Genomic DNA, 25200 nt, shown 5'->3' with positions numbered 1-25200 from the left:
GTTGATGGCATTTAGTGCCTGACACAGAATTCGATTCAGCTCGGCATGTCTTGCAAGGCGACCGGCGCTTTTTCGGCAGCTTAAACCATGAGTGCCGAACTCATCAACGTACGAACCACACGGGCATATATGCGGACGGCAAATGGGTGCACCAAGGCGTAAAGCCATACAGATTCTTATGGTGTTATTGTCTAACAAAGTGTCAATGTTCTTGGAAGGATACACGTTCAGCCAAGCATTTGCTTCGTTACATTGGAGAGCCTTGAATCTGGCGATGTCACGGATGTGTGTGAAATTTATTATTTATTTATATTAACTACAAATACTTTTTGAGACAAAATAGAAGTCGTTCACGTATGATACAGTATTTCAAATTCGCAGCTATTCGAATGACTTTGCTTCATAAAAGATGTTTGTTGGTAGTCATGAATATCATGATTGGTATCTATGTAAAGCTTAGACCTCTTATCAGGCTAAACAGCAACTATATTTTTTGTGATCAAACGAGTCATCAGTAAGGTCCAAACAGTCTTCGAAGCTTCCCACAGGTCCAAAAAAAACTAAAAATCGATCTAATTAAAAATTTTACCATCGAAATATTTTTTTGTTATGCTATTTTTACTGCTGCCCTCTACAAAAACCATTAAAAACATTTCTTGTCCAGGAGACGTAGAATAAAAATTTTCTCAAGCTCGCCGTGAACATCTATACTAAATTTGAAATTTGAAATAAAATTATTTTCCAGTTTCCACTTCATTAATGATTTATGGAAATAAAAATTTATAAATCGGTTGGCATTACGTTATCTGCATTTCGATTAATGTGCTGTACATTTAAATTTTTATTTTTAATTATTCGATGCATACTCGAAATCAGGGTCATGTCAAATTGTTGGACATGAAAAGGTTAGGGTAAAACCTGTTCAAGCGACGACAAATTAAAAATGGTTTATTTGTATCAATTAGAGATCAGATTTGATGCTCACTTAGTTTTTATTCGAACAGCAATATCTATAAATATGAAGATTAATGTTTGTTTGTCTCTCTATACTATGAGCTCAGGCGACATGTCCTAGAGACTTGAAACCTGGCATACCGACTGCTGAGGGAAAGTTATAATTAACGCGCATTTTTTTCAATTGCAATATTCTGTCGCATGAAATTTTTTGTGCGTTTTCGTCGCGTCTAAGATGCATTCTCTAATCGGGTAGGTAGGGTAAACAATTTTGATGCGTGAAATGACTTCATTTTAGGGAAAATTTATTTTTGACGGAAGAAAGAATGTTTTTGACGAGTGAAAATATTTTTTGCGGAAAATTTATTTTTGGAAGGTGAAAATATTTTGAAATTTTGAATAATTCAGGATTATTTCTATCAATTACTAAATTTACGACTTTTTGTCTTGTTACAAAATCACTAACGTCATTTGCCTGAACTTTTTTCTGTACGAGAACAGAAGACAAAGCTGATCACTTATTTATGTTACCGTTGGCTATAACGGATGAATAGCCGTTTCAAAAAGTCTGTAAAACGTTCATGGAATACTTGGAATAGATTTGATATGAAATGTTTCAATATTGCGTCCGATAAATTTTTATAGTTACACTGCCACACAGTCAACTGGAGTGTGGAGATGAACTGAAAAAAATCGGTATTTGTTAGATTTTTCAGTTTTGAATAAAAATTCGTGCATCACTTGACTTATTGAAAATTTGTACGTATTCATGCAAGTGACTATATTCATCTATGGAAAAAAAATTCATCGGGCATTATTTTACACAAAAATGTGAACGAAATATTGTGGGTGAGTTATTTTATTTTGGAATTTTCGTATCGAATAAAAATTAATGAGCCAAACAAGAGTGAAGTTTCCATTTCGATACATCAAAAATAATTGGACATATATTTAAAAAAAAAAACAAACTGCTCGTGCACATTTTCTATCATTTGGTCCTGATAGTTTCTGCCCTGTTAATCATACACTGGGTTTCGTTATTTTTTAAACCAAATGTATTATTTTCGCTAGAAACGTATCACAACATAATTATCAAATCTATTACTTCTTTTGTTCAAAGATTTTGATACAGAATCTTCTATTTAATTCGTCCTTACTAGGCATGGGCGATAATGATAATTATCGACTTTTTTTTATCGAAAATTATCAAAAAAATGTCGATAATCGATAATTATTGATATTTTGATAATTATCAAGATATCGATAATTCGATATATCGATATTTCGGTCCGAAATTCCGATATTTATCGATATTTTCCGATATATCAGTATATTATCATGAATTTTCAGATAAATATCAAAATATCGATATTTTGATAATTATCGAATTTCGATATTTTGATAATTATCGATAATTATCAAATTATCGGTAACGATATGATTAATCGATTATCGATAATTTCTTTCGATTGATATTATCGATAATTTTGAACGTCTCCCATCCCTAGTCCTTACCTGGCATACATTTTGCTATATATGGCTGGTTTGGAGATCATTGCTCGTTTTTTGTTGATAACATATGAAACTCTAGTGCTCGATATAGACTTTAAACATTGACAATTTGTCAAGAATTACACAATTTTCCAAAAATCCGTTAAGAAGAGTAATAACGAAGCAAAGTACATATTACGGTTTCTAATTTTATTCTAGCTACAATCAACAACGAAACATTCGACCAAAACTTTGTAAAGTGTTTCTGACATAAATTACTTTCTTATCGTATTTATAATTTTTTATTAGGTTTGAAGCCACTAACTACCTTCACACTGACTGTCTCAATGAAGAAATCTTTTGTTTTACAAGATTAACAATTTAAACACGAACTGACACCAAGACATTTTCCTTTTTATTTTCAGTTTAAGAATGATATTTTTTATGATTCCCCAAATGTGCTGAATTTTTCTGCTTCTTGATGTATATATCATTAAAAAACATTGCCTATAGCCTCGATTTTTCATAAAGTAAAGTACGTAACTTTAGATGATTTTCACCGTTCTCCTCTTTGACATTTTGACTATTACCATATCTAGACACACTCAATGTATGTATATAATAAATTTTGTTGTGATTCGTCTTTTGATTATGAAATGAGACTTTGACAATTTTATTTCTTTTATATACCTTGAAGGCATGCCCTTTTTTTTCCAAATTACAAACTTTTCCCATTTACTTCCCATACAATTACTGAGATAAGTAATGTAGCAATACTCTTCATTAAGTCATTGTCTTCTTTTGTTGATGAAGAGTATTACAGCTCTGCTTATTTTTAGTTCTTTTCCTTTTTTCTTTTTTTTTCAAATAACAACAATGGCATTGACATCCCCCTGGGACGAGAACTATTACAAAGGTTACGATGATTAAAAAAGCATTGATCTTTTTACTGAATATATACGTATACATAGACTATAAATATACATACTATACACGAAACAGCTCACCATGACCACACAATATTTTATTTTCAATAATTCAGTGAAAGCATTTTCCATCAATCTTTATGTGTCGCAAGTTTTGCTTCTGGAAATAAAGATTTCAACAACATCTGAGTCCGGAATGTTTTGTTAAATTCCGAAGCATGGTGAAGCGAAATGGTACCTCAAACTCAAACACTAACAGTTTGCTTAAAATGCAAAAAGTACAATAATAAATTGCGATGATTTTACAAATATAATAAACCGAAAATATGCACAAAAACAGCGTCTGTCTGTGCTTCTTATTTAACTTAATGGAAAATAATTATATTTTCAAAATGCTATTAGTCAGAGATCTTGACAACATTTTAAAACAAAGTATAAAACTTATCTCCAAAACTTACGCTCCATCGCAACGATCCTAATTTCTTATCCCTAATTCGCAATCCTTATACCCAGCAAATCAACCATAAATATTAATCATCATCATAAACTGTAATTTGTACGGTTGTCAAAAACTTTATTAATTCGAGTTCAACTTGACTGTTTCGAAATGCTATACATACCTTGTACGCTACCCTTATACTATACTCTGGCTCTGTGTAAAACTAAAATTTTCTTATTTTCCAAATCCATTCTGTAAGAAATATGACTTTCATTAAGCTCTTAATTCATATTATACCTGAGTTCTCTTAGAAAATAAGTACTTGAAAAGTTTTCGATATCATAGTCGGTAACCTTAAAAATACATTTTTATTTAACCTCCCCCACACAGACACATACACTATCATCCGCATGGTACACCACCGACTACCTCTATATAGATCTCGTACCTCTTACAATTTTATTATATATTTCAGTCGTTTTTATGTCCATGTTATAAGTTGTTTAACGTTTCAGTGTTGAGAGGAACCACAAACCAACTATTTGTGAAACTATGAATATTATACAACTTTTACGTGTGTTCCGATGTCGGTGAGGAAAATCATGTGAAAACATATAGAGAAAACATGATTATATATTATAAAAGGTTTTAGAATGCTAGAATGAATCTCTTAATTAAAAGTTGTACATAATTTATGGTTTCAATATTCATTCATATTACATAGCACGTTCCCATAGTATACTATACATAAATGTTATGTTCATACACTTCAGTCCCCAGTGTTACCCCGAAAACACGGAATAAAGTGGAAGGACTTTATTAATAATACTTAAGCATACATACCCACAATATATATACGTACAGCATTATATACACCAAAACAATGAATTTCATATAGTACGTATTCTCTACAATCATCAATACGTGTTATAGTCATTCTTACGCTGTGGGACACACATAACTTAATAAGTATTCAACATTTCCATTTACCATCGATTTATTGTGTACTTTAGGCTGTCAAAATGGTTTATACCGTAAGATATTTATCATAGAAATTCATATTTTCCCTTGGTTAGAGGTTAGTGGCTGCGGTATATGATTTACATGAGCAAACAACCTATATGCATTGCTCATCAGATCAATGAAGTATTAAATCGACATCCCTCATTTATCAAACAGAAGAACACCATCGCTTCAATCACTGCCTTGCAGGAGATGTAGCTCAACGTTGTACGCATTACATAAATATATGCTCATGTACGTGTGCAATATCACACCCGTATTATGTTTTGATGGTTACTCTTATTGGACTTACGTCCAATTGTTGACGTTGTATGTAAAAGGTTTCCTTTTATTATTTGAATTCATGCTGGCTACGTGCACAAAAGTGACTTTCAAAATAATTGTTACCTTCCATGACACATCCTGGAGTGTTCTCAATGGCTCGTTAAAGAACATTCCAAACATTCGGAGCCATTAAAAAGAAGTCTGGCATATACTTAAATCGATGTGCGAAACATGTTTCAACTAAAAATTGGAAATGGGGATTGTTACCCATGTTATGCAATCTACGAATCGTGATCGCAAGCGATTTTATATTTTTTAACCGACAATTACAGATATCCACAACTTACTTACACTCTGAGAGTGTCACTCTCGAGCACATACCTTTCAAAATTCACTACTTTTCGGCTATTTAACCGTAGCCTAATCTTAATAGAGTCACATTTACATTACATTTCGTCTGCCATACGAAACACCCATATTTGCTCATATACGGTATTCTCTTCGCTATAGTACCGGTGCACATAAAATCCTTCTGCGAATATTTAAATTGGCAACATGGGAGTTCGTAAAGTGTATTGTTTGTTAGAGAAATAGAATAGGGAGACTTTAACTTTACATATAAGTTAGGTTGTTGTGTTGTAGCATCAATGAACATGGCTGAGAGAAGTCTCGAGGTATTGAAATGGAAGAATTTGCCAATAGGGTAATTTCAGACGGTTTTGTTGATATTGGGGTTATCTGATGGGGTGTTTTAGAGTTTCGTAATTTTACCATTTTAGTTTTCTTCCACTTCAGATGTTTCTATGTGCACACACCTAAAAAAAAACTATTACAAGCCAGAGTACAACAATAAAAACAATTGGCTTGAAGTCCTATACTTGCTGTGACTACGGCTATATTTGTCACCTAAAAAAAAGTTCATCTTGTACGTTTGTATTATGTCGAATGTTTCAAGTATAATTTATGATACACATGGGATCGTCTACTATAGAAATTCAGACGACAAGAAAAATGTGTACCAAACCTTTGGATGATGGTATACGACACAAAAGTTATCTTTTTCGATTCTTGAACAAATATAAAAGCTTTCCGTATAAACGATATACACAAATCGTTGTGGAGTAAAGGGTACATATGACATATAAATATTTACGTTCGTATACACATCTAGTATTATATCTGAAATTGTAATTTTATTTAAGAAATCGAAACGTATCGTGCAGCACATGCCTTAACGATGAACTCCCCATAGAATTTCTATTTATTTTTTTTCTGTTTCGTTCGCTGCTCCCCGAATGTTGTTTATGATCAAAATTTTCTCATCATAAATTGAGACCTTTTTTTATGTTTTTATTGCCAGCTAATCGGATGGAGTTGAAATTAATTAAATTCAACAACAATTTAAGTATCAAATAAATGTCAATGATGATGTCGATATTTTTATGGCGCGTCTTGTTAAAATTTGATGTGAACGGAATTCGATTAGAGATTCGGGTAATAAGACATAAAACGGTTTTAATACCTACAGCAGTGAGCTTTTGTGATCGGATTTTTTTTTTGGTCGACATCATAATCGTTTATAAAAGCGCATCGTACTTTCGACAAAAATCCAGTGAGTGACTTTTTTCTGTTATCATTTAACGACATCGAAATCAGCGTTTCAATGTTTTCGCATAAGAATTATTTTAAAGATGAAAGAGGGGACAGTTATTACGTTTTTTTTAAGAATAAAAATTTGAGTAGAAGACTTAGCGAAGTTACCAAGCTAACGAAAATGTTTATTTAAAAAGTAATTATTCTGAACCTGGCAGACATTTGAACTTTCCCTCAAAGAGAGTGTTTACTAACTATAAATAACTCATTATATCCATAACAATTTTCATACCTCCGTTTCAGCTCATATACGCTTCAGTGATATTAAAATATACCTGCAACTCTATCAACGAAACCTTTTTCCATGAATTTAAAATAAAAGCGAATTTTTATGACTATAATACTCGTCTAATTAAAAATAAATCTTCGCTTTTAGCAAAGTTTATTTATACAAGCGAGCCATTTTCAGTTGCACACAAAAACCTTCACTTTCAATGCACAAATAATTATTCATCGCTGACCACGCTTTTAATGAAATTGCGGTTTATTTTAGCTGGTTGGGTTTTATGATACAAGTTCAAATGGTTTCATGGTAATAATTGATTTCATTCTCTTTTCCCGTGACAGGCCAGCAGATAGAACAATATCCTCTTTGTCGTGGGTTTAACCATGGCCAGGAAGAGCCTTTTCAATGCGTTTTTTTATTAATTATTTTTTGATGCAAAAATTCTGACAATTTTATTTACATATGGGATGTTGGATAATAGTACTGGAGGTTTTATGTGCATCATGATATATGTGTTCGTGGAATAATATCTATTTTATTACACGACCTACCTACAATGTGTTTAAATTCAGATTTTGGATTCAATATCTTGTTATCCTGTGCTTATGCAACGATTGATTTCAGTAGATGAAATTACATTTTCCATTAATTTCGCATCATATTTCTAATATTGTTATCGCAATATTTATCACGTTTACTACCACAATAATTTGAGAAATATAACAAAAGTTTTATATAACCACAACCAACCACCCACAACTCACACTGTCCGATAATAAAAACGAAGCAAAAAATAATACAGATGAGACCTATTTTAATTGCTATTTTTCCATCAAACAATTATATATTTGAATGAAACTAGCTCTCCTCTTGCTATAGCAGTTGGATAGGGAATCATATTTATTTTTGTTCAGCTGAGGGAATATTATACATTGTGTTCGTCCACATACATTGATGAAACAATTACTCTTTGTAATCAAGAATATTATACGTATGGATGACGTGCAGAAACAATGAGTTAGTGCATTGTGAAGTGGCAGTAACATATATAGCGTGTGGGTATATTGAATGAAAACAATGCATTCAGGATATCTGGGTATATCTGGGTTTGAATACTTCCAAGTAAGCAGCTACACAAAATTAATTTAACTAGGTAACCGAAGAGTCTCACCCACTCGTGAAACATTGCTGCGATATTTACTTGTGTCCCATCTTGACCTACATATTTTAATTTCAAGCTAATAAGTTTGTAAAGTGTAAGTGATGCCACTTCAGATTACATAAAATGAGATAACTGCGTCGCATCGTTAACTTCGAAATGGAGTGATACTTTGCATGTTTCGACAACAATAAACAAAGGCTTGGCTGTTCTCGTATAGTCATAGCGGTAGTACCTCAGTTCTAGCCATAAATCACATTTGTACGACCAGATGCCATCGCATAGAAGTTAAGTCAAACTGACATGCTTTATTTGCGACTTCCGGCTCATATAACATCAAACAGTCAGAACTACACACACCGTGTTCGTTCATCTTCATGTTCAAGTACGCTCGTAAAAGATTTTCACTCATAAATACGTCCTGAAATTCCATACACTACACGTAGTATGTATCCATATAAATCACACTCCAGCATCGAGCCATACACATTTAAGAAAACCCTGGGAGTACATATCGACGAGCACTTTTTTTGAGATCTATTACTATACTCTACGAGAGCCGTGGCGTGTACAACGTACACAAACAACATGGTTCAGTGTGATGGATGGGTGGAAAGGTTAAAACGGAAAGCCTATAGAACAGACGTAGCGTAAACGCAACATAAATCATTAATCATTCACAACCCGCCAGGAAGATATATTGTGCTATTTATACACATGTGTAGTAAATATGAACGTCTTTGGATGGCGAACGGTGGGTGAGTGTGGGGAAATAGTAATTTTTGGGAATAAAGTGTGAACTCTACAATTGCTATTGTGTGGAAATGATCGTAATAGTGTCTCGTTCAGTAACCGAATGCAAATATTCCAAGCATTTTTGCCATTCTGAAATGGTTTCAATGTTTCGTTTTCTCTATTTTCGATCGACTAAACGGAAAATGAAAAATAAAGGAAATGGATGAAATGAAGCGCAATGTACAACAATCGAAATTAATTTAAAATTTTATTTTACAACCACGGAAAATACAGATAAAGTAGTACCTATATCAGACAAAAAATACAATGTAAAAGTACAGAGGTTGGTACATGATGATGATAATCATATTTCGTTTATAAACATTATATCAGATGGGAATCTGAAGGGAAATTCAGTTATGAGTGTATTGTTGTTTCAAGGGAATCAATTTACCGGTAAGGTTTATGTTGGCATACACTGTGAGTCTTTCCTCTCTCTTTTTTTTCCGTCGCTATTATATATACATATTTTAGTGCTTGAAGAACAGAAACCATTTTCGAATAATTCGGGAGATGGGGAATAATGAAGGATTGTTTTTCTTTTTCACTTTACTTTGTTGTGAATTAATTATGGTCTGGTGATGTGTTATTTATTGAGGTTTTTTATATAATAAATGCAAAATATAATAGCTTCTAACTGAGTTGCTAATATAAAATTTTACATTATATCCAGCCAGGCGCCACACCAGCAGGATCTTTGCCTCAAATTAAAGTAAACTTTGTGTTAAAATTTCATTTTCATTTTTCATGTTATCCTGATGGTGGTTTTCACTTCAACACGCATTCATATATTATTATATTATATAAACACGATTCCTGATGGGTATGATGGGGTTTATTGTGTTATGTCATTAAGCATTGAGTGATCTGTTTTTACTTCCACTTTTTTTTCGTGCGCTGTATGAATAAATTTTCCGTTGTTTATTTTGAAAATGGTGGGTTTGTTTCAGTTTGATTATTAAATTTTCGCTTTTTATCAAGATTATCGTGACACAACGGTGGTTATCGCAGCCCGCATAAACTGACAATTTTTTTCTTTTTTTTTGTGAAAATGATATGAAAATGATAGATACGAGTTTTATGTAAATAATTTGTGGAGTGTTGCGTATGGTTGCAACCCACTTGTTGGGAACGTATTCGACGGGGGAAAGGGCCCGAATTTCATATTGATTAAATTAATCTCTTGTACAAATATTTATAATTAAATCATCTGCGTGGGCATGAAGGAATTCTTTTTTTAATTTCATTTGTTATCATTCCTCTTCGAGGGAACCGATGGTCCGTAATTTTCTTTTTCAAATTATTCCTTTGATGTGTGGGAAGTTACTAGCCAGAAGTGATGTGGGTTTATTATTTTAGCTGCTAAGTTAACTGTGATAATAGATGTTTAACGGATGGCGGTAGGAGAGAGAAAATAATTGTCGACTCGCCTGTCAATACAGTGACAAAATACTGTTATCTTTCAATAAAGTGGAATGAATAATTTTCTCAACAAATTTGTTTTTTTTTAATGCATTACAAGTTGTTATACGAAATAGTTTTTCAATAACCCAATCAAAAAGCTATCGGATTTATTAAATTCTCTTCAACATGTGAAAAGTTACGGAAACAAAGTTTAAATTATTAATATTAAGTTGTGCTGCACATAACGCTATTCGGCAAGCAATAACCGAACTAAAACAAACTTCAAGTTCTTACAGCACCATAAAACATTATGGTTTGTGTAAGCTGGCTTTTTCTAAATGGAAATCAAAATTTTGTAAATTTGTGTTTTTCCAGTTCAATCTATGTGCCAATTTTATACTTAAAACAATTTTCGATTGAAATTAATTTTCATGGAAAGTTTTAATTTGATTAAGAATTCTATCGTCTATATAACGGGTAAAGGTATTAACTTGTCCATCTCAAGTGGCTTGAGTTATTAAAGAATATTTCATCCATTGTTTTACATTTATTTTCTCAACTTTCCGGAAGTTATAATAAACACACTCCTAAGTGTTCTTAGACATGGGTATACCTTCGATAGATAATTGGATACTCGAATTAATTAGGACCAATCCGATAAGCCGATTTCCACTTTACTCAATTTCATTATGGTGTCTACAATGCAGTAGAAACTTGAGAAATTTCCGGCAAGCTTCATCGTATTCTACCGCCCAATATATACTTTGCAGATTTGCTTAAAGTTCGATTTTTTGTGAATCTTCATTCAATTCCGTACAAAACACTGGTAAATGCATTAACAAACTTTGTAAAGTAACAACAAAGTGATTATTTCTACGTTATAGAAATATTGGAAAAGGATTTTCCGTTTAATTTTCACGAAAAACCAAAAGTTTCGAACTAAACTTATTCCCATATATATTCAAGTTTCTACCCATAAGGGCTACAGATAATATGGGGTCGTGTGCGCATTATAGGCAAACCATTACGTTGCATATACACAAAATAACACGTACACACATATATGTGTCTACAGTTTAAGTCGATTTATAAAGTATTTAAAGCTAATGTTAATCCCATCCAGGATATTGGAAGTTTTACAAATAGTAACCAGCCAAAATATATTGCTGCAAGCATTTTCCAAGTTTTTGACATAGTTTCGAGAAAGGTTAGCGAACATCAAAAGCAGTAAAACCGGTAATGGATTAAAGATGCAGAAAAAAAAACTGAATTCGTTGAATAAGTTCTTGCATAAACTTATTATAAATCGTTAATAGTGGTCTAGCAAGTCAGTTGCAATTAACAAATGTTCCTTCTGTTTATGATAAGGAAATTCGTGGAAATTAGTGTATAGAAGTAGTTACTGGATGGCTGTAGGAATCGAGAGTATATGAATGTGTTTATCTGAATGCAGTGATACAATCACTCGAAATATAAAGTGAAGATAAAAATTGTGGCCAACATTCATCGGAAATGCATTTCAGCATATTGTTTTAAATAAATTGGAGAGGACGGATCGTTCCAATTTAATAGTTGTCAATGCAAAAACAAACAAGACCACGAAGGTATATAGACGTGGTATCGATTTGCGTTTTTTTTTTCTCCAATTTTTACGAACTACTGAAAATTTCCATTGTACTGATTTGTATGCAACATTCTCTTCACTCTCTGATGAACATAGAATGTATACGCCATAAATAGAACGCTATGCTTATCTACCATTGTTACTTATCGATGGCATTAAAAGGATTTTTATAATTTTTTTTTTTATCCGGGATTTGAATTTCGATCACAAAAGGAAACGTTAACAAAAAAAAAATTGAAACGAACTTACTCAAACCAAATTTATTCATTTCCTCATCATTCATCTATGAAATATGAAAAAAAATTGGCCATGTCCTAAAAATACAATGGGGGATCTGTGATAAATACCATGAATCTTAACACATAATACCCCATGCCGTACACTGATTTGAATAATAATATTTTCAATGTTTTTTCTATAATTCTTTTTCTTTCTTTTTCAGCTCATGTTAACTGGACTGTGCATAATGAGTTTAGCAAGGCGTCGAAATCGTTACAGTTATTTGGTGAGTTGGGTTAACTTGAAATTGACGATTTTTGCGTTATTGTTAGGCGGTTGAAGAATTTTCGGGACGGTCAAACTTAATGGTGCAAGAATCAATTTCGCGGGTCTTTGCTAACTTCCGTTGAAATCTAAAGAATTACAATGTTTTGATCTCATTAAAAATCCAAATTGTACCATGAATTAATCATGTTCTATTGACTCCTTCTCAGAGTCTTTACAAATTTTAAACTTTTATGTTCAATAATACCATCACTGATAATACCTCGGAACTAATGACCGAAACCTCACATGACCTAAATTACGAATTCTTTTTACGAGCTACGACGAATGGTATACGCTCATCTGTGGCGGTTGAAATTCTTCAAATTGAGTCCTGCGATTGGTTTTGTAATCAAAATCATACATGACAGCAGTATACCAGATTCCATCAAAAAAAAGCGAACAAAGAAAATTCCGCTTTTACTCACATTTCATAGAAGTTTTAATCAACGTAATGACGGTGATACAACTATAGTTCCGTGCTATTTATATGCAACATAAAACATTTTTCAGATTAAATTATCCGGAGCTTGTGGATTGGCATCGGCGTTGACGTGTGCTTTGGTAACAGTTACCACAACAGTGTTACATATGAGTCGACTTCAAGCGCTCAAAGGTAAATAAACAAAACATTAGCTAAAATTACACACTGGTATGTATATATTTAGTCAGTGGTTATTATATGTACTACCAATGATTGGAAGGAAATTCGACTTGAAGCAAATCACTAAGCTTTGTGTGTTTGGTACGACATCATACATTTTTATGGAAATTTCCGTAGAATTAGAGTTGATTAAGGACTATATTGCTTTATGGTTTGATCAGTATAAAGTTCAGTGCTGTTTGCGATAAAATTTGAAAAGGTTGAGAAGGGAATTGTTTTAATGCTCAACAGCTTAATATATCGTGGATTTGTTTCTTTCTTCCAAATCGGCAAGAGGCTCACGTTTGGTCCAGCAGCAGCCACTCATTCTCATGGTTCTAGCTTATTCTTTTCAAAACGTGTAAAATCAAATTTTTGAAAAATAGTTGTAAATTTGTCTAATGTCCAACATGACTTCAGGCATTTTGAGACTGAAAAGCGCTACATCTTAGATAAAACAAAAAATTAAAATGTTTCTATTGAAAAATGATTTCCTAATTGACAAAAATTCATAGAAAATGTGAGAAGAAACAGCTGTGTGCTCATCTGTGAAAAATTTAAAATTTACATCGTAAAGTACTATGCAGCAACGTTCGTCGTATTGTCGTTCTCTATTGTTCATTTTTTTCTCTTCTCATATTTTGTTCTGAATACTTAAAGATTCCGTTTCGTAGTATTTAATTATTGAACAAGAAAAAAGGTTAAAATCATTGCAGAACTGAATAAATAATTTCAATTTTTTTCTTACAAAAACGAGGAGCAGTGAATGATTTCCGACATCAGAATTATCAATCAATCAACCAACCAACAACTTTGGGTAAAATGGAATAATCATCAAAGTTTCTTTTATTTTTACAGAGTGTGAATACACCATGAAAACTCGAACATGTACGTGCTATCCAATTGTGAATGATCCGCACCAGTCAGACGATGGGGTGGATGAGGGTGAGTGTATTTTTATCACTGTGTTATTTTCTGTTTATTATTTTTTTCTAGTTGTATAACTAACCATTCACCATATAAATGTATTGAGCGAAATTTGCTTGTCTCAAATTTCAAATGATATTGTTAGACCCTTACTGTTGGCAGTAAGGAAGGTTTCACAGGTTTTCATAGCATCAATGTTTATCAATTTCTGATGAATGCAATTAGAAAAGGACAGTTTGATTTAGTGTTACGAGCAATTTTACTTATACCTTTGAGGTCAAGCAAGATTTTTGTCATTTAATTTGCGGGTATTTCTTACTCTCCCAGTTCCATGAAGTTTATTTTCCTTTTTTTTCTTACTGCCAATTTAAAATTTTCAGGATTCTGTTTCAATGTTTTGGAAATGATTGACTTAGGTTCGAGATACCCAGTCCCGTATTCGGTCTGTTTCTTTTATTTATTTATTTATTATTATGTGTAATGTATTATGATGTTCGGGGGTTTCTCTTTCCTATTTTTATTATTTATTTCTCTCTATAATCTGTGGGGGGATGAGATGAACAAGCATAACATTTTCTTTGATATCATCTATCTTTATGATGGCGATATTATAATAAATGAACAAAAAGTCAGTGTGCATGAGTATTCGCGGCGGGTTAAAAACTTGACGAGAGAATACTTCCCTTTTTCCTATTTAATTGCGCAAATATTTACAAAGTTTCTAGCTTAACATTGCCAAGGCGAGTAAAAACTTTAATCCTTAACAAAGCTCATTTGAGCTTGTCACACAGTTGTTTTATATTGGTGTGTTTATACATTATACATATACCATGCATGGTAACAACTTTTCATCTCGAGAATTTGCGTAATTTACATCATTTCCTTATTTTATGCTTGTTGTTCGTTCAGTGCAAAAATCTAAAAGTTTCGAAGTAAATGTACGCTTGATATGTGTAACAGTTATATTGTATCCCAGTGATGAAACGTTCACGCTATGGGCAAACAAAAGACATAAACTTTATCCCAAATATAGGTCACTGATTAAATTTTGTGACTTGGTTTCGTTTTTTTTTGGTATGGTGCGGGCTACGAAATCACGTGCAGAAAATTGTATTTAACCATTTGGTTTGATACAGACGTGAGACTAGGTATTCGAGAGAGAGAAGATAACCACTTTTTTTCCTTGATAAACACAAAGACGTGAATTGGATGAAAAAGCAGATTGAAGCATGCACCGTGCCAAAAAATAATGTCCCCGCAGATGTATTTGTTCGCTTCATGATTGCATAAGTTTCATACGAACCGTTGACAAAATGGTGAAAATTTAGTATTTTTCAATTCAAACCTTGTGCTCGATGGTCCATCAGTTTTATTGCGTTTTATTGCAGTTACTTTATTATGGAAAAACAAGAAGGAAATTTCGTGAGAAATATATTTAGTTGATGTGAGATGTAGAAAGTGTTAAAGTGTCTTTAAGACAATCATTATCAACTTGCAGAACGTAGCTTCATTTCTTTGTTTTGAAGACTTTACTTAAGTGATGAGGTTACCACAAACTGTTTAACTTTATAGGTTCACCATGCTATGAACTTTTACATAATTTTGTTTCTGAGTGTTAAAATACTACGAGACATGTATTGAATACAAAAACAAAGGGACTGAGTGATATTAGAAGCACTTTTTCCATATCCCATACATATATCAAATTATGAAAGTTCAAGTTATTATCACATTTATGGAGACCGACATGAGAGTATTATTTGCCTCAGAATATCAAATCGAAAAGAAGTAGAAGTCGAAGAAACTTTTGTTATTGGGAAGGAAATGACGCAAGTTCGTGTAGTTAATCTAACGTAGGTGGAGGACAGTGACGAAAAGTTAGTTTCAAAATAATAATCGGAGTTTCCGTTTTCCTCTTTTTTTGTTATTTTCCACGACAGAAATTTTTATTCTATTAATTTATCCGAATACATAAATTGGATAATGAAATGAAAACTTTTCCACTAAGGTCATCGTTTTTTGTTTCAATTTCAGTTGCTGTTCGTTTCGTCTTTGACTCATCCGATAAATGCGAAATAGTGCACAGTGCATTGTACTCATGCTTACGGGCAGTCTTTGGTTTATCTGTTGCTGGAGTATTGGTCGCCGTTTTCAGCTGTATGCTAGGTACTTTTCTATTGAATAAAATGTGTTGAATGTCGCAATTTGTATTTACTGTTTACGCATTTACATTTTCAAGTCTACCAACTGCTGAGCCATGAGCGAAAGAAAATGTATTGGGAACAATTGGAACTTCGATGTAGATCTCTCTACGCAGGACCGCAGCCACCGCCACAAGTGTCTAGCGGACCTTCGATAATTGGAACTCCACGTGGCGGTCCTTGCCGGTGTTGTGAACAATGTCATTCGCATAGGAACATCATACCATCGGCATATCCATGGGATGGAGACAATCGATTTTGGACACCAGCTCCGGGAGCCGCTGGAAATTTCTATTCACCGAATCCTGGCGGAGAAGAACATATAACTGTGTCTAGCAGACAAAGTGGACCCATTCGTAATCAGAGGCCTGGCTGGAGCTGGCCACGACTGCCATGGCAATCACGAAACGATCCACAGAGATTTCGCCAGACACCATCCAGCCCGGATAGCCAATATGGTTTTTCCAATTCACAAAACGGTCCAGATCCCAACAATTTACAGCAGACAGCGGGTCCAGGAGGATACACAGTAATTGGACCGCCACATTATGGAGTTTGGGGTCCACCGCCACCATACAGTGATCCAAACAGTCCAGCTAGACGTGGACGATATCAATACATTCATCCGTCACAATGTCAGCAGTTGATCGATCACAATATACCGGCTCAACAATCCAATTTGGCGTTTTTGGAATGCCATCAGCATAGTTCTTCCAATGACAATCACAATATTATTGAGCCTTTTTGTCAACAACAACAAACTCACCGAACAATCATCAAACGACAAGGATTTAAAACAAAAGACAACTATGAGAATACACCTTCAGACAGTGATGGTCCGAGAGATCGATTCTCAAATACTCTTCCAGTTAGAAAAACCAAGAAACGAGTAGAGATAGGAGCCAAAAGCATAGGACCTAATCAGCCATCATCCAGAGTCAATGTGCAAAATGTGTTTTCTACATCAAGTCAGCAACAGCTAGCAACGAATGGACCTAATCGAGAATATCACGATCATGACGCTAGAAACGCTGGCAACAATAGTGCTGTAACGAATGTCTGCATTGAAGCTGGTAGCAGCAATCATAATCCACCGAAACAAAGACGTGTTAAAGCCGGTGTTGAGAATTGTGCATTTATGTCGGCAGAAGTTGGTGACGACCAGAAATTAGAACCTACAGAATCAGAAGTTTATTTTGCGGACGTCAGTAGCTGCTGCAACAATTCAATTAAAAATGACAATTTCTACGATGAAACAAATCAGCGACGACTGGAAAAGTATGGGAAGGAAGAAAGCGAGGACTATTTAGTACAAAGGTATGGCAAACGCGAAGCTTCCATTAGGAGTCGGATTCCGTTTCCCCAGATGATACCGGAGGATTATGAAAAGCCTCAAATGCATATTCCATTGGTGGCTCCACGCGCATCCCTAATACACAAGGATGTTTCGCGACAAAGCATGTGCTCAATAGATTCAGGCGAGAAAACGGATTTTACCGATTTGTCACCGGCAACACCCGGCTCTGGATTCGGACAGAACTACACAATAGTCGAAAATCAAGAAGTCCATTATCAGTCTAGGACACATTTTACAACCAACTACAAAAAACCCGACTTCTCCGAGCCAAGTGGCTCGAACTTTGTCGCTTCATTCCCGTGCAACGAACAAAGTCAAGAGGCTCATCGACGATCAACCAAAAATATCCAAGAAATGTTCCTCGCACCCGATGCACAGTACGAGATAATCACCGAATCAAATCAATTCGACAGTAGCTCATCGATTAACTACGACAATGATATTTCATTCAACAGTCAGTCTAGTCACTTCCACATACCGAAATCACCGAAAACTAGTGGCAGCAGTCCGATTAAACGGCAAAATCTGGGCACCAATATTAGTGCAATTATTCAAAATTTGGGTGGAAGTGGTTTATTGTATCCGGATGGCAGACGTGATAACGATAGTATTATGGAAACACAAGACTGTATTAGCAATAAGAGTAAAACGATTTCCGATAACGAATGGTCCGATCATAGCGATCGACGACTGTGAGACGAAATTTTCGTTTAGAATTTATAGCGGCGAATGTATGACTTTAACTGAATGTTTTCGGTTTGTATTATTAGAATGTAACAAAGTCACCAACATCAACCCAACAGATTAGAATTTTGTCACGTTTATCATTTTACACAATCCAGCATCAGAATTCATCAGCGTTTCACACTCATAATTACGAGCGAAACCATGAAATTGTTCCGAAAAATTCGGGTAAGTGGTAGCAGATGTGAGAACACTAGAAGGATAATGTAAAAATTGTCGGAACGAATATATATATGTGAACCTTAAATGAATATTTTAGCCTTTTCCAAAAAGCACACAACAATAATGTTGTTTCCGTTTTCGATGTGAAAGGGAACACTCTAATTCCCAAGTCCAATTTATATTTCCCAGTCAAGCTTCATTTTTCTTCTTGATATCGGTGCAACGATTCGGCTCCGTATAATCTACTTAAAATACAACCAGGAAATTGGCAATTTAATTATTCTCTCTAAAATCAGCGATGCTGTTGTATGTTATACGTAAGGATTGCGATAAATTCAACAGAAATGAGTTACCCACTTAGAACGTTACGTATATGAAAATGTTTTGTAGTAAGATTATACTACGGTTCATAAATTTCATCTCTTCTAAGTAATTAAATTCAACGTAATCACACACATGTGTATACATATATGCACATCCACCACATATTTATACTATATTCCTTCGAATGTATCTCTTCTCCTTTGCCTTCAATAGATAAATGGGTTACTTTTTTCCCACCGAACATGAAGTGTAAAACTTTTGGAAATGGTAAATATACTCAGTAGAAATAATACGAATGTAAAATACATTCATTTCCGTTTAAACATCCTTTTGTTGGTGTTAATAATTTTCCACAAATTCACCGTCACAAAACTGTGCTCCCATATAAATTTTATCGTTCTGCATAATAACATATATATATATATGGCAACTGATTCACGATTTTACGGTATATATTCGGTATATATTTTGAGCAGATAGTAAATATATGTTTGCCCTATAATGCCTTAATTTCTAACCCGTGGGGTTGATTAAATAATAAATACTTTTCTTGTATGATCAAAGTTACGTGTGGAGCTGTGAATCGTAAATAAAAGCGAAGGTATTCCTTGAAAAAACGCCAACAACAAAAATGAAAATAATTTTCAACGAAAATGTGATGATAATTCGATATCCTGTTCGTATATTCATATGCTTCTCCATTTTTTTATTTGCTCTTCTTTATTTTGTTCAAGCACACTTCAGTCGATTTCAAGGTTCCACGGGCGTGTAATGTATCTCCTTGCGAAACATTTGTGATTATTATCGATTCAAGGGAATTGGATTTTGTTAAGTTAATTAGAAAATTGCTTTCAGTCTAATAACTTTTTGAATTACCATTTCTGTTTCACCGTTCTTGCCAAACATTTCTGTAGAGATTTTTTTCCACCGTATCATACCGTTGTATGTAAAGGAATAGATAAAATTTCTGAAAAACTGCAATCAAAGTATAATACTACATATGAATAGTCTGTGGTTAAGCCGCCGGAACGTTCGGAATATTTATGATTTTATTGAAAGGATTCATATCGCTGCGTTGTTTACGGGATCTGAAATGGTAAATCAGCGGCTTCACAATCAAAATCAATGGCCGTGCACACAATATATAAGCTCTGCTGATAACTTAAATATTTACAGGCTTTCACCATAAAACATATACTAATCTGTATGATACCCACAAGCACCTATATACTATATAGAAGATATACATTTTCATTATGGTGTACATAACTAGATGGCGTATGGTGTATATGTATGTGACAAAACGTGTATTATATGCGAATTATCCTTAAAACCTCATGCAAAGAACAGCTCGATATGTTTTGAGGATTATCTTTGGTTTTATTTGTTATTAAGTGGGGATTTTTAGATATATTTTTTTTCCGACGAAGGTTCGTGTAATCTGGTGGATTTGCATAAGTTGATAACCATTCAACGTAAACTTATACAGCCCGGGATTCAATTTTTTCGAACTTTCAATTAATAAAAGCAAATTCATTTTAATCGACTGATTGAATGGTTTTTACGATTTTACCGGTATTCTTTACCAAAAAGAGTGGACGGAAGAGGAACGTCAAAAATACCTTGTCTATGGATTACCTTTCCGACAGTGTTTTTAGCGATTTTTCAAATGTTCGGTATATAATGGGATGAAAGAGGAAAGTACAGTTTCCGACAGTGTCGTAGCGATTTTTCAAAGCTGAATATATAATGGGACGGAAGAGGGATGTCAAAACTACCTCGTCTATGGATTACCTTTCCGACAGTGTTGTTAACGCTTTTTCATATACTTGGTATAAAATGGTTATTTATGCCACTCAACATCATAATATGCAAAATGTGCAAACTTTAGATACCTCTGTGGCATAAAACATTGTATGAATCTCGGTGCAAAGTAGTTTATTAGGCTCAAGATGTGTATTATGACACACGGCCTGCGGCACTCGCACTCGATGTCATAAATAACTACTATGACATCGAGTGTAAAGTGCTTTATTAGGCTCTAGATGTGTCATAACACACATCATGAACATAATAGAGTATACTTTGCACCGAGATTCATGCAACGATTTATGCAACAGAGACATCTAAAGCTTGCATATTATGCACATTATACTGCTGAGTTGCATAAAAGTATTTGATCGTGTGTGTGACGGTTCTGTTGCTAAAATATAGATTTGGTTTTACTCGAAAGGTTTATTTAACATAAAATTTTGACAGCTCACTGCGAGATCAGAGCACGCAGAGTTCAAAGAAATGATAAGCAAGTTCATTTTGTAGATTTTCTATGAAATGAACTGAAAAATTCATAACTGTAATCTGTAGGTAGATGTAAAGGCGCATTTTCTTTTTGTATCACTTTTAACTGAAAATTCTCGGTGCATATTAGAGCGTAGAACTTTCTGTATGATGAGTTTGATTTTACCTATTTCATGTGAAATTTTCATTTAAAGTATTTGTCTGACTATCCGAGAAATAAATTTAATCAACGTGAGAGAAAAAGAGAGAGAGAGAGCGAAATAAATAAAATAAAATAAATTCAAAGATTAAATAAAATGTATACATGTTTCCATTCCTCAGTGGACCCTTTGTAGTTTAACCGGCCTATAAATAATTATGAAAATCGCAAACTGTAAGAAAAAAAACAAACTCATAGAAAAAACAAACAAACAAAAATATAAATTAAAGCATACGCGAGATTGTAAGTTTAAATTTTGGAGAAAGAAAAGTTTAATGATTAAGAAAATGTATGAGTATTTGAGTATAATGTTTAGTAAATGGAATGTAAGTAAATTGATTTATTTAAAAAGAAGAAATTTATGAATTATAAAAATAAAGCAAACCCAATACAAGAAAACAAATGGATATATAGGAAAATTGTTAAGAGATTATAAATGTTAAGTGGACAATAAGCGAAATAAAAACGAAAAAATTATTTCTCCGGTGATTTTAATTTTAGCCAGACTCGGTTAATGTATCTCTCATTTTTTTCTACCTTTCCTTTTGCAAGTTGTAAGATCAATTTGTTGTTCACTGATCCATTACTCATAAAAAATGAAACAAATATTCGGGTTCGGAATAAACAACCGATTTCATTATAATATTCTTTTCGTCTCAAGAGATCATCAATGGAATTCATTTCCAGAAAAAAGGTATCCCAAAAAAGCAAAAAATGGGATATTTCTCTTGAAACTCATGTGTATGTTTCTTATTAAATTAATCATTCCTCGTTTAGGTTCAAATGTAAGAATTCCTTTATGAGATAAGTGGTTCGTCTGAGAAATAGAAAATAAAAACGGTCGCATCCATTTCCATCATTTCACCTTCAGCATTTTTTTTGTCATGAAATTCATTTTAGTCGTCTGAACATCATAGCTTGCACTACATACTCTGACCTTTATTTTCGATCCTTTGACAACGCATTGAAGAAAACAAACCGAAACTTTATATAAACTCAATTCTATCGAGCTGAGATTTATTAGCTGTTTGACGAAGAAAAAACTTAAAATAGAATTTCATTGAGTGTGTGGGAAGCGGAAGTAGTCCATATTAGTTTCAAAAAGGTTAAGAGTGCAATTATCAAATTCGCTACTTTTTCAGTGTAAGTATTTCCATCAGATCAACACAAATTATTTTATCTACAATTTAACATTTGGTAACAGAAACCATATCCTCATACCATCTGTTATTTATTTTGTTCAGTTTATCTCACAAAGCTTGGATGCAACATCTTTTACTTCATTAGTTTAACTGGATGATTGTTTCTTAATAATTTATTTTATTATAAAATACAAATTCAAACAAATTTTGTGAATACTAATTAAAAAAATATGTCTGAAGGCATCATGGGATGGGCACATTTTTCCATTCCATTAATATCGATGTTTACTGTTTACCGGAATGGGCAAATTAAAAATCATGTCAACATCGTCTGTTTGTTTCATTTTTCGAAAATATTGGATCAGATTGATTTTCCGCTTCCTCAATAACAGTGTTTTGTAAAGGCCATGTAAATTTTTCCAGTTAGCAAAGTAGATTAAAATAAAAGAATTGTAAAATTATCGTAAAAAAGAAAGAAAATCTCAACCTTACAATGGAACCTGTCTGTTTCATTTTAGTCTCGATTTTATAGTACACATACGTAAATATATTATATAATACGTTCCGTTCATCCATTATATAGATAATCAATGCTCCTCTATTGTATAGTTAAATTTTTTTTTACAGCAATTTTTGTTTTCAACATGTTTTTGTTAAAATAATCGAAGTGGAAAAATAAAATAAAAATGTACCTCAAAGTGATTTGAACGGTTTTTCAATTTTAATAATGTCCGTTCCATAAATTAATAAAACATTAATTTGATTATTACTCTGAAAACAAAATGGCAACAAACGAGCCATACGATCCAGCGGCAATTATAAAATTATACTGAGAAATGATTACACTGTTGAGTTGTGAACAAAAACAAAAACATTTTGCTGATAAGTCCATTTCGTCATAACAAATCGAATTCGCTAGAAATTGAAAAACAGATTATAAACTTACCGAAACAATATGCGTAGCGTGATAATTATATTCATTAAATCTCATTTTGTTCGATACAAAATCTATTACTTCGTTTTGTTTTATGATAGAAAAACAGTCAAAACTCGTCGCTAATTTTTTTCGTTGTCATTAAAAATTAAAGTTTCGGAAATGGTGGGCCAAGGGCTATCGCACAACAATAAAAAATGTATAAGCGATTGCTTTTTCATACAATTTTGGACCCCCCGTAGCAGTAGCATTGAAAAAATCACTTCGAAATCCCAACAAAAATTATATGGCAAAGATTACTATAAACAAATCTTAAAGCCTTTCAGACCTCAAACCTTGAATCTAGGATTGACGCAATGATATTTTGATAATCAATTAACTTCTCTACAAAACACCTAAAATAGAGCTGTTATCGATATCCTTGCAAGTATATTTTTTCGGTGATAATCTCTCTGAATTCATAAATCAATAGTTCCCTCGATTCAATTGATGGCACGATAATTTGAGTAAATCTTTACCGATTTTCAAAAATTTGGTTCCAATCGACGAGGAATAAAATTCGTGGGGTCAAGTTCGTGGGATCCCAAAATATTTCTTTTCTGATTTTGTGATGGCACGATGATAATTTGAGAAATCCGGAAACAATTTTGGAACTTCTGGTTTTAATCAAAATAACATTTTTGGGTTCAAGTTCAGAGCTGAACAATATTGAACTAATGATCTCGGAATTTTTTTCTAAAAGAATTTTTGTTTCCTTCATTCTTTTTTCAAGCTTAGTATGTGGAAGTTTATGGAAAATGGCAGAAATTAATACATGAAGTGTGATAGTCGTTTTAAACTATTTCTCTTTGCTTTGGTCGAAAATTTATAGCAGAGTCGGAAATATAAATCTTTGACACCCTATGCTCATACATCAGTTTTGTGATAATAAAATGATTTACGTTCTCGTACATTTCAGTTTCCAAACAAAATTCTTGCCGATAACATTTCTCGAGTTGCTCATATTTTTTCGTCACAAAAATGATTTGTTTACGACTGCACTTTCTGTATCAACTATTAGTCATATTGGCATCAATTTATTTAACACTTGGACTGCCCGCAATTCATCACAAAAACGATGGCCACAGAAGAAATAACGCGATCGTGCAACACAACCATGACAAGGATCAAAATAAAGAATTGGATAGGCGGATAAAGCGACAATTAGATTTCAATCTCTCGGTCGATCATGAAGACGATACTGGAACGGATATAACGGCCGCACTAGAAGCTAACATTTGGAAAAGTGTTGACGGACGATCACGTCTCGATGGCAATGCAAAGTATCAGCAACATATTGACGAATTCGGTCAAAATGGTAAATCGAAAGTCGGTGGTAGTATTCACTTTATACACAATTATTAATTGGATTTTCCCTTTTCCGACTGGCTATGGCTGTTACTTGGTTTAGGTGAAAAATATCGTGTTGGGATTAAATTGATATTTGAAGTGTAGTGGCTTATCAAGTGTTTTACTGATAACCTTTCGATTGAATTGTACGTATTTGCATGTAAACAAAATTATGAGTGTGTGCTGCTTGGGTGTTGTAAAACCAGCCAATAAAATCGTTTATATGTTCAATTGGATGTCTCAACGACCACTTTTCATAATTTAGAATTTTCGATACGACCTTGATCTTTCAGGGCCATTGAATATGTTTCATAGTGTCATTACTGCTGCTGACGACAGACGGTGATTATTTAGTGATTTTCTGCCAGAACCGACAGCA

General features: G+C 33.4%; 2 protein-coding genes across 4 annotated transcripts in view; both read left to right on the top strand.

The window, feature by feature from the left end:
- The window catches only part of LOC119075621, a 76896-nt gene extending 58366 nt beyond the window's left edge, over positions 1 to 18530 (top strand). For all 3 annotated transcript variants that reach the window (XM_037182102.1, XM_037182110.1, XM_037182118.1), the window contains 5 exons: positions 12401 to 12463; positions 13015 to 13117; positions 14003 to 14089; positions 16106 to 16237; positions 16311 to 18530. In XM_037182102.1, coding sequence (XP_037037997.1) covers positions 12401 to 12463; positions 13015 to 13117; positions 14003 to 14089; positions 16106 to 16237; positions 16311 to 18325 — 2400 coding nt within the window. In that variant the 3' untranslated portion in view covers positions 18326 to 18530. The remainder of the gene's footprint in view (positions 1 to 12400; positions 12464 to 13014; positions 13118 to 14002; positions 14090 to 16105; positions 16238 to 16310) is intronic.
- A 5846-nt stretch (positions 18531 to 24376) lies between these two features.
- On the top strand, positions 24377 to 25057 carry LOC119078140. The gene is made up of 2 exons (XM_037185617.1): positions 24377 to 24789; positions 24883 to 25057. The coding sequence occupies exons 1-2, from the start codon at positions 24453 to 24455 to the stop codon at positions 24924 to 24926; spliced, it is 381 nt and encodes a 126-aa protein (XP_037041512.1). The 5' UTR covers positions 24377 to 24452; the 3' UTR covers positions 24927 to 25057.
- The last annotated feature ends 143 nt before the right edge of the window (positions 25058 to 25200 follow it).

This window comes from Bradysia coprophila, chromosome III (assembly GCF_014529535.1).
Source record: "Bradysia coprophila strain Holo2 chromosome III, BU_Bcop_v1, whole genome shotgun sequence".
NCBI classification, from domain to species: domain Eukaryota; kingdom Metazoa; phylum Arthropoda; class Insecta; order Diptera; family Sciaridae; genus Bradysia; species Bradysia coprophila.
Note: the sequence above shows the minus strand (reverse complement) of the source record. Positions and strands in the feature narration are given on the sequence as shown.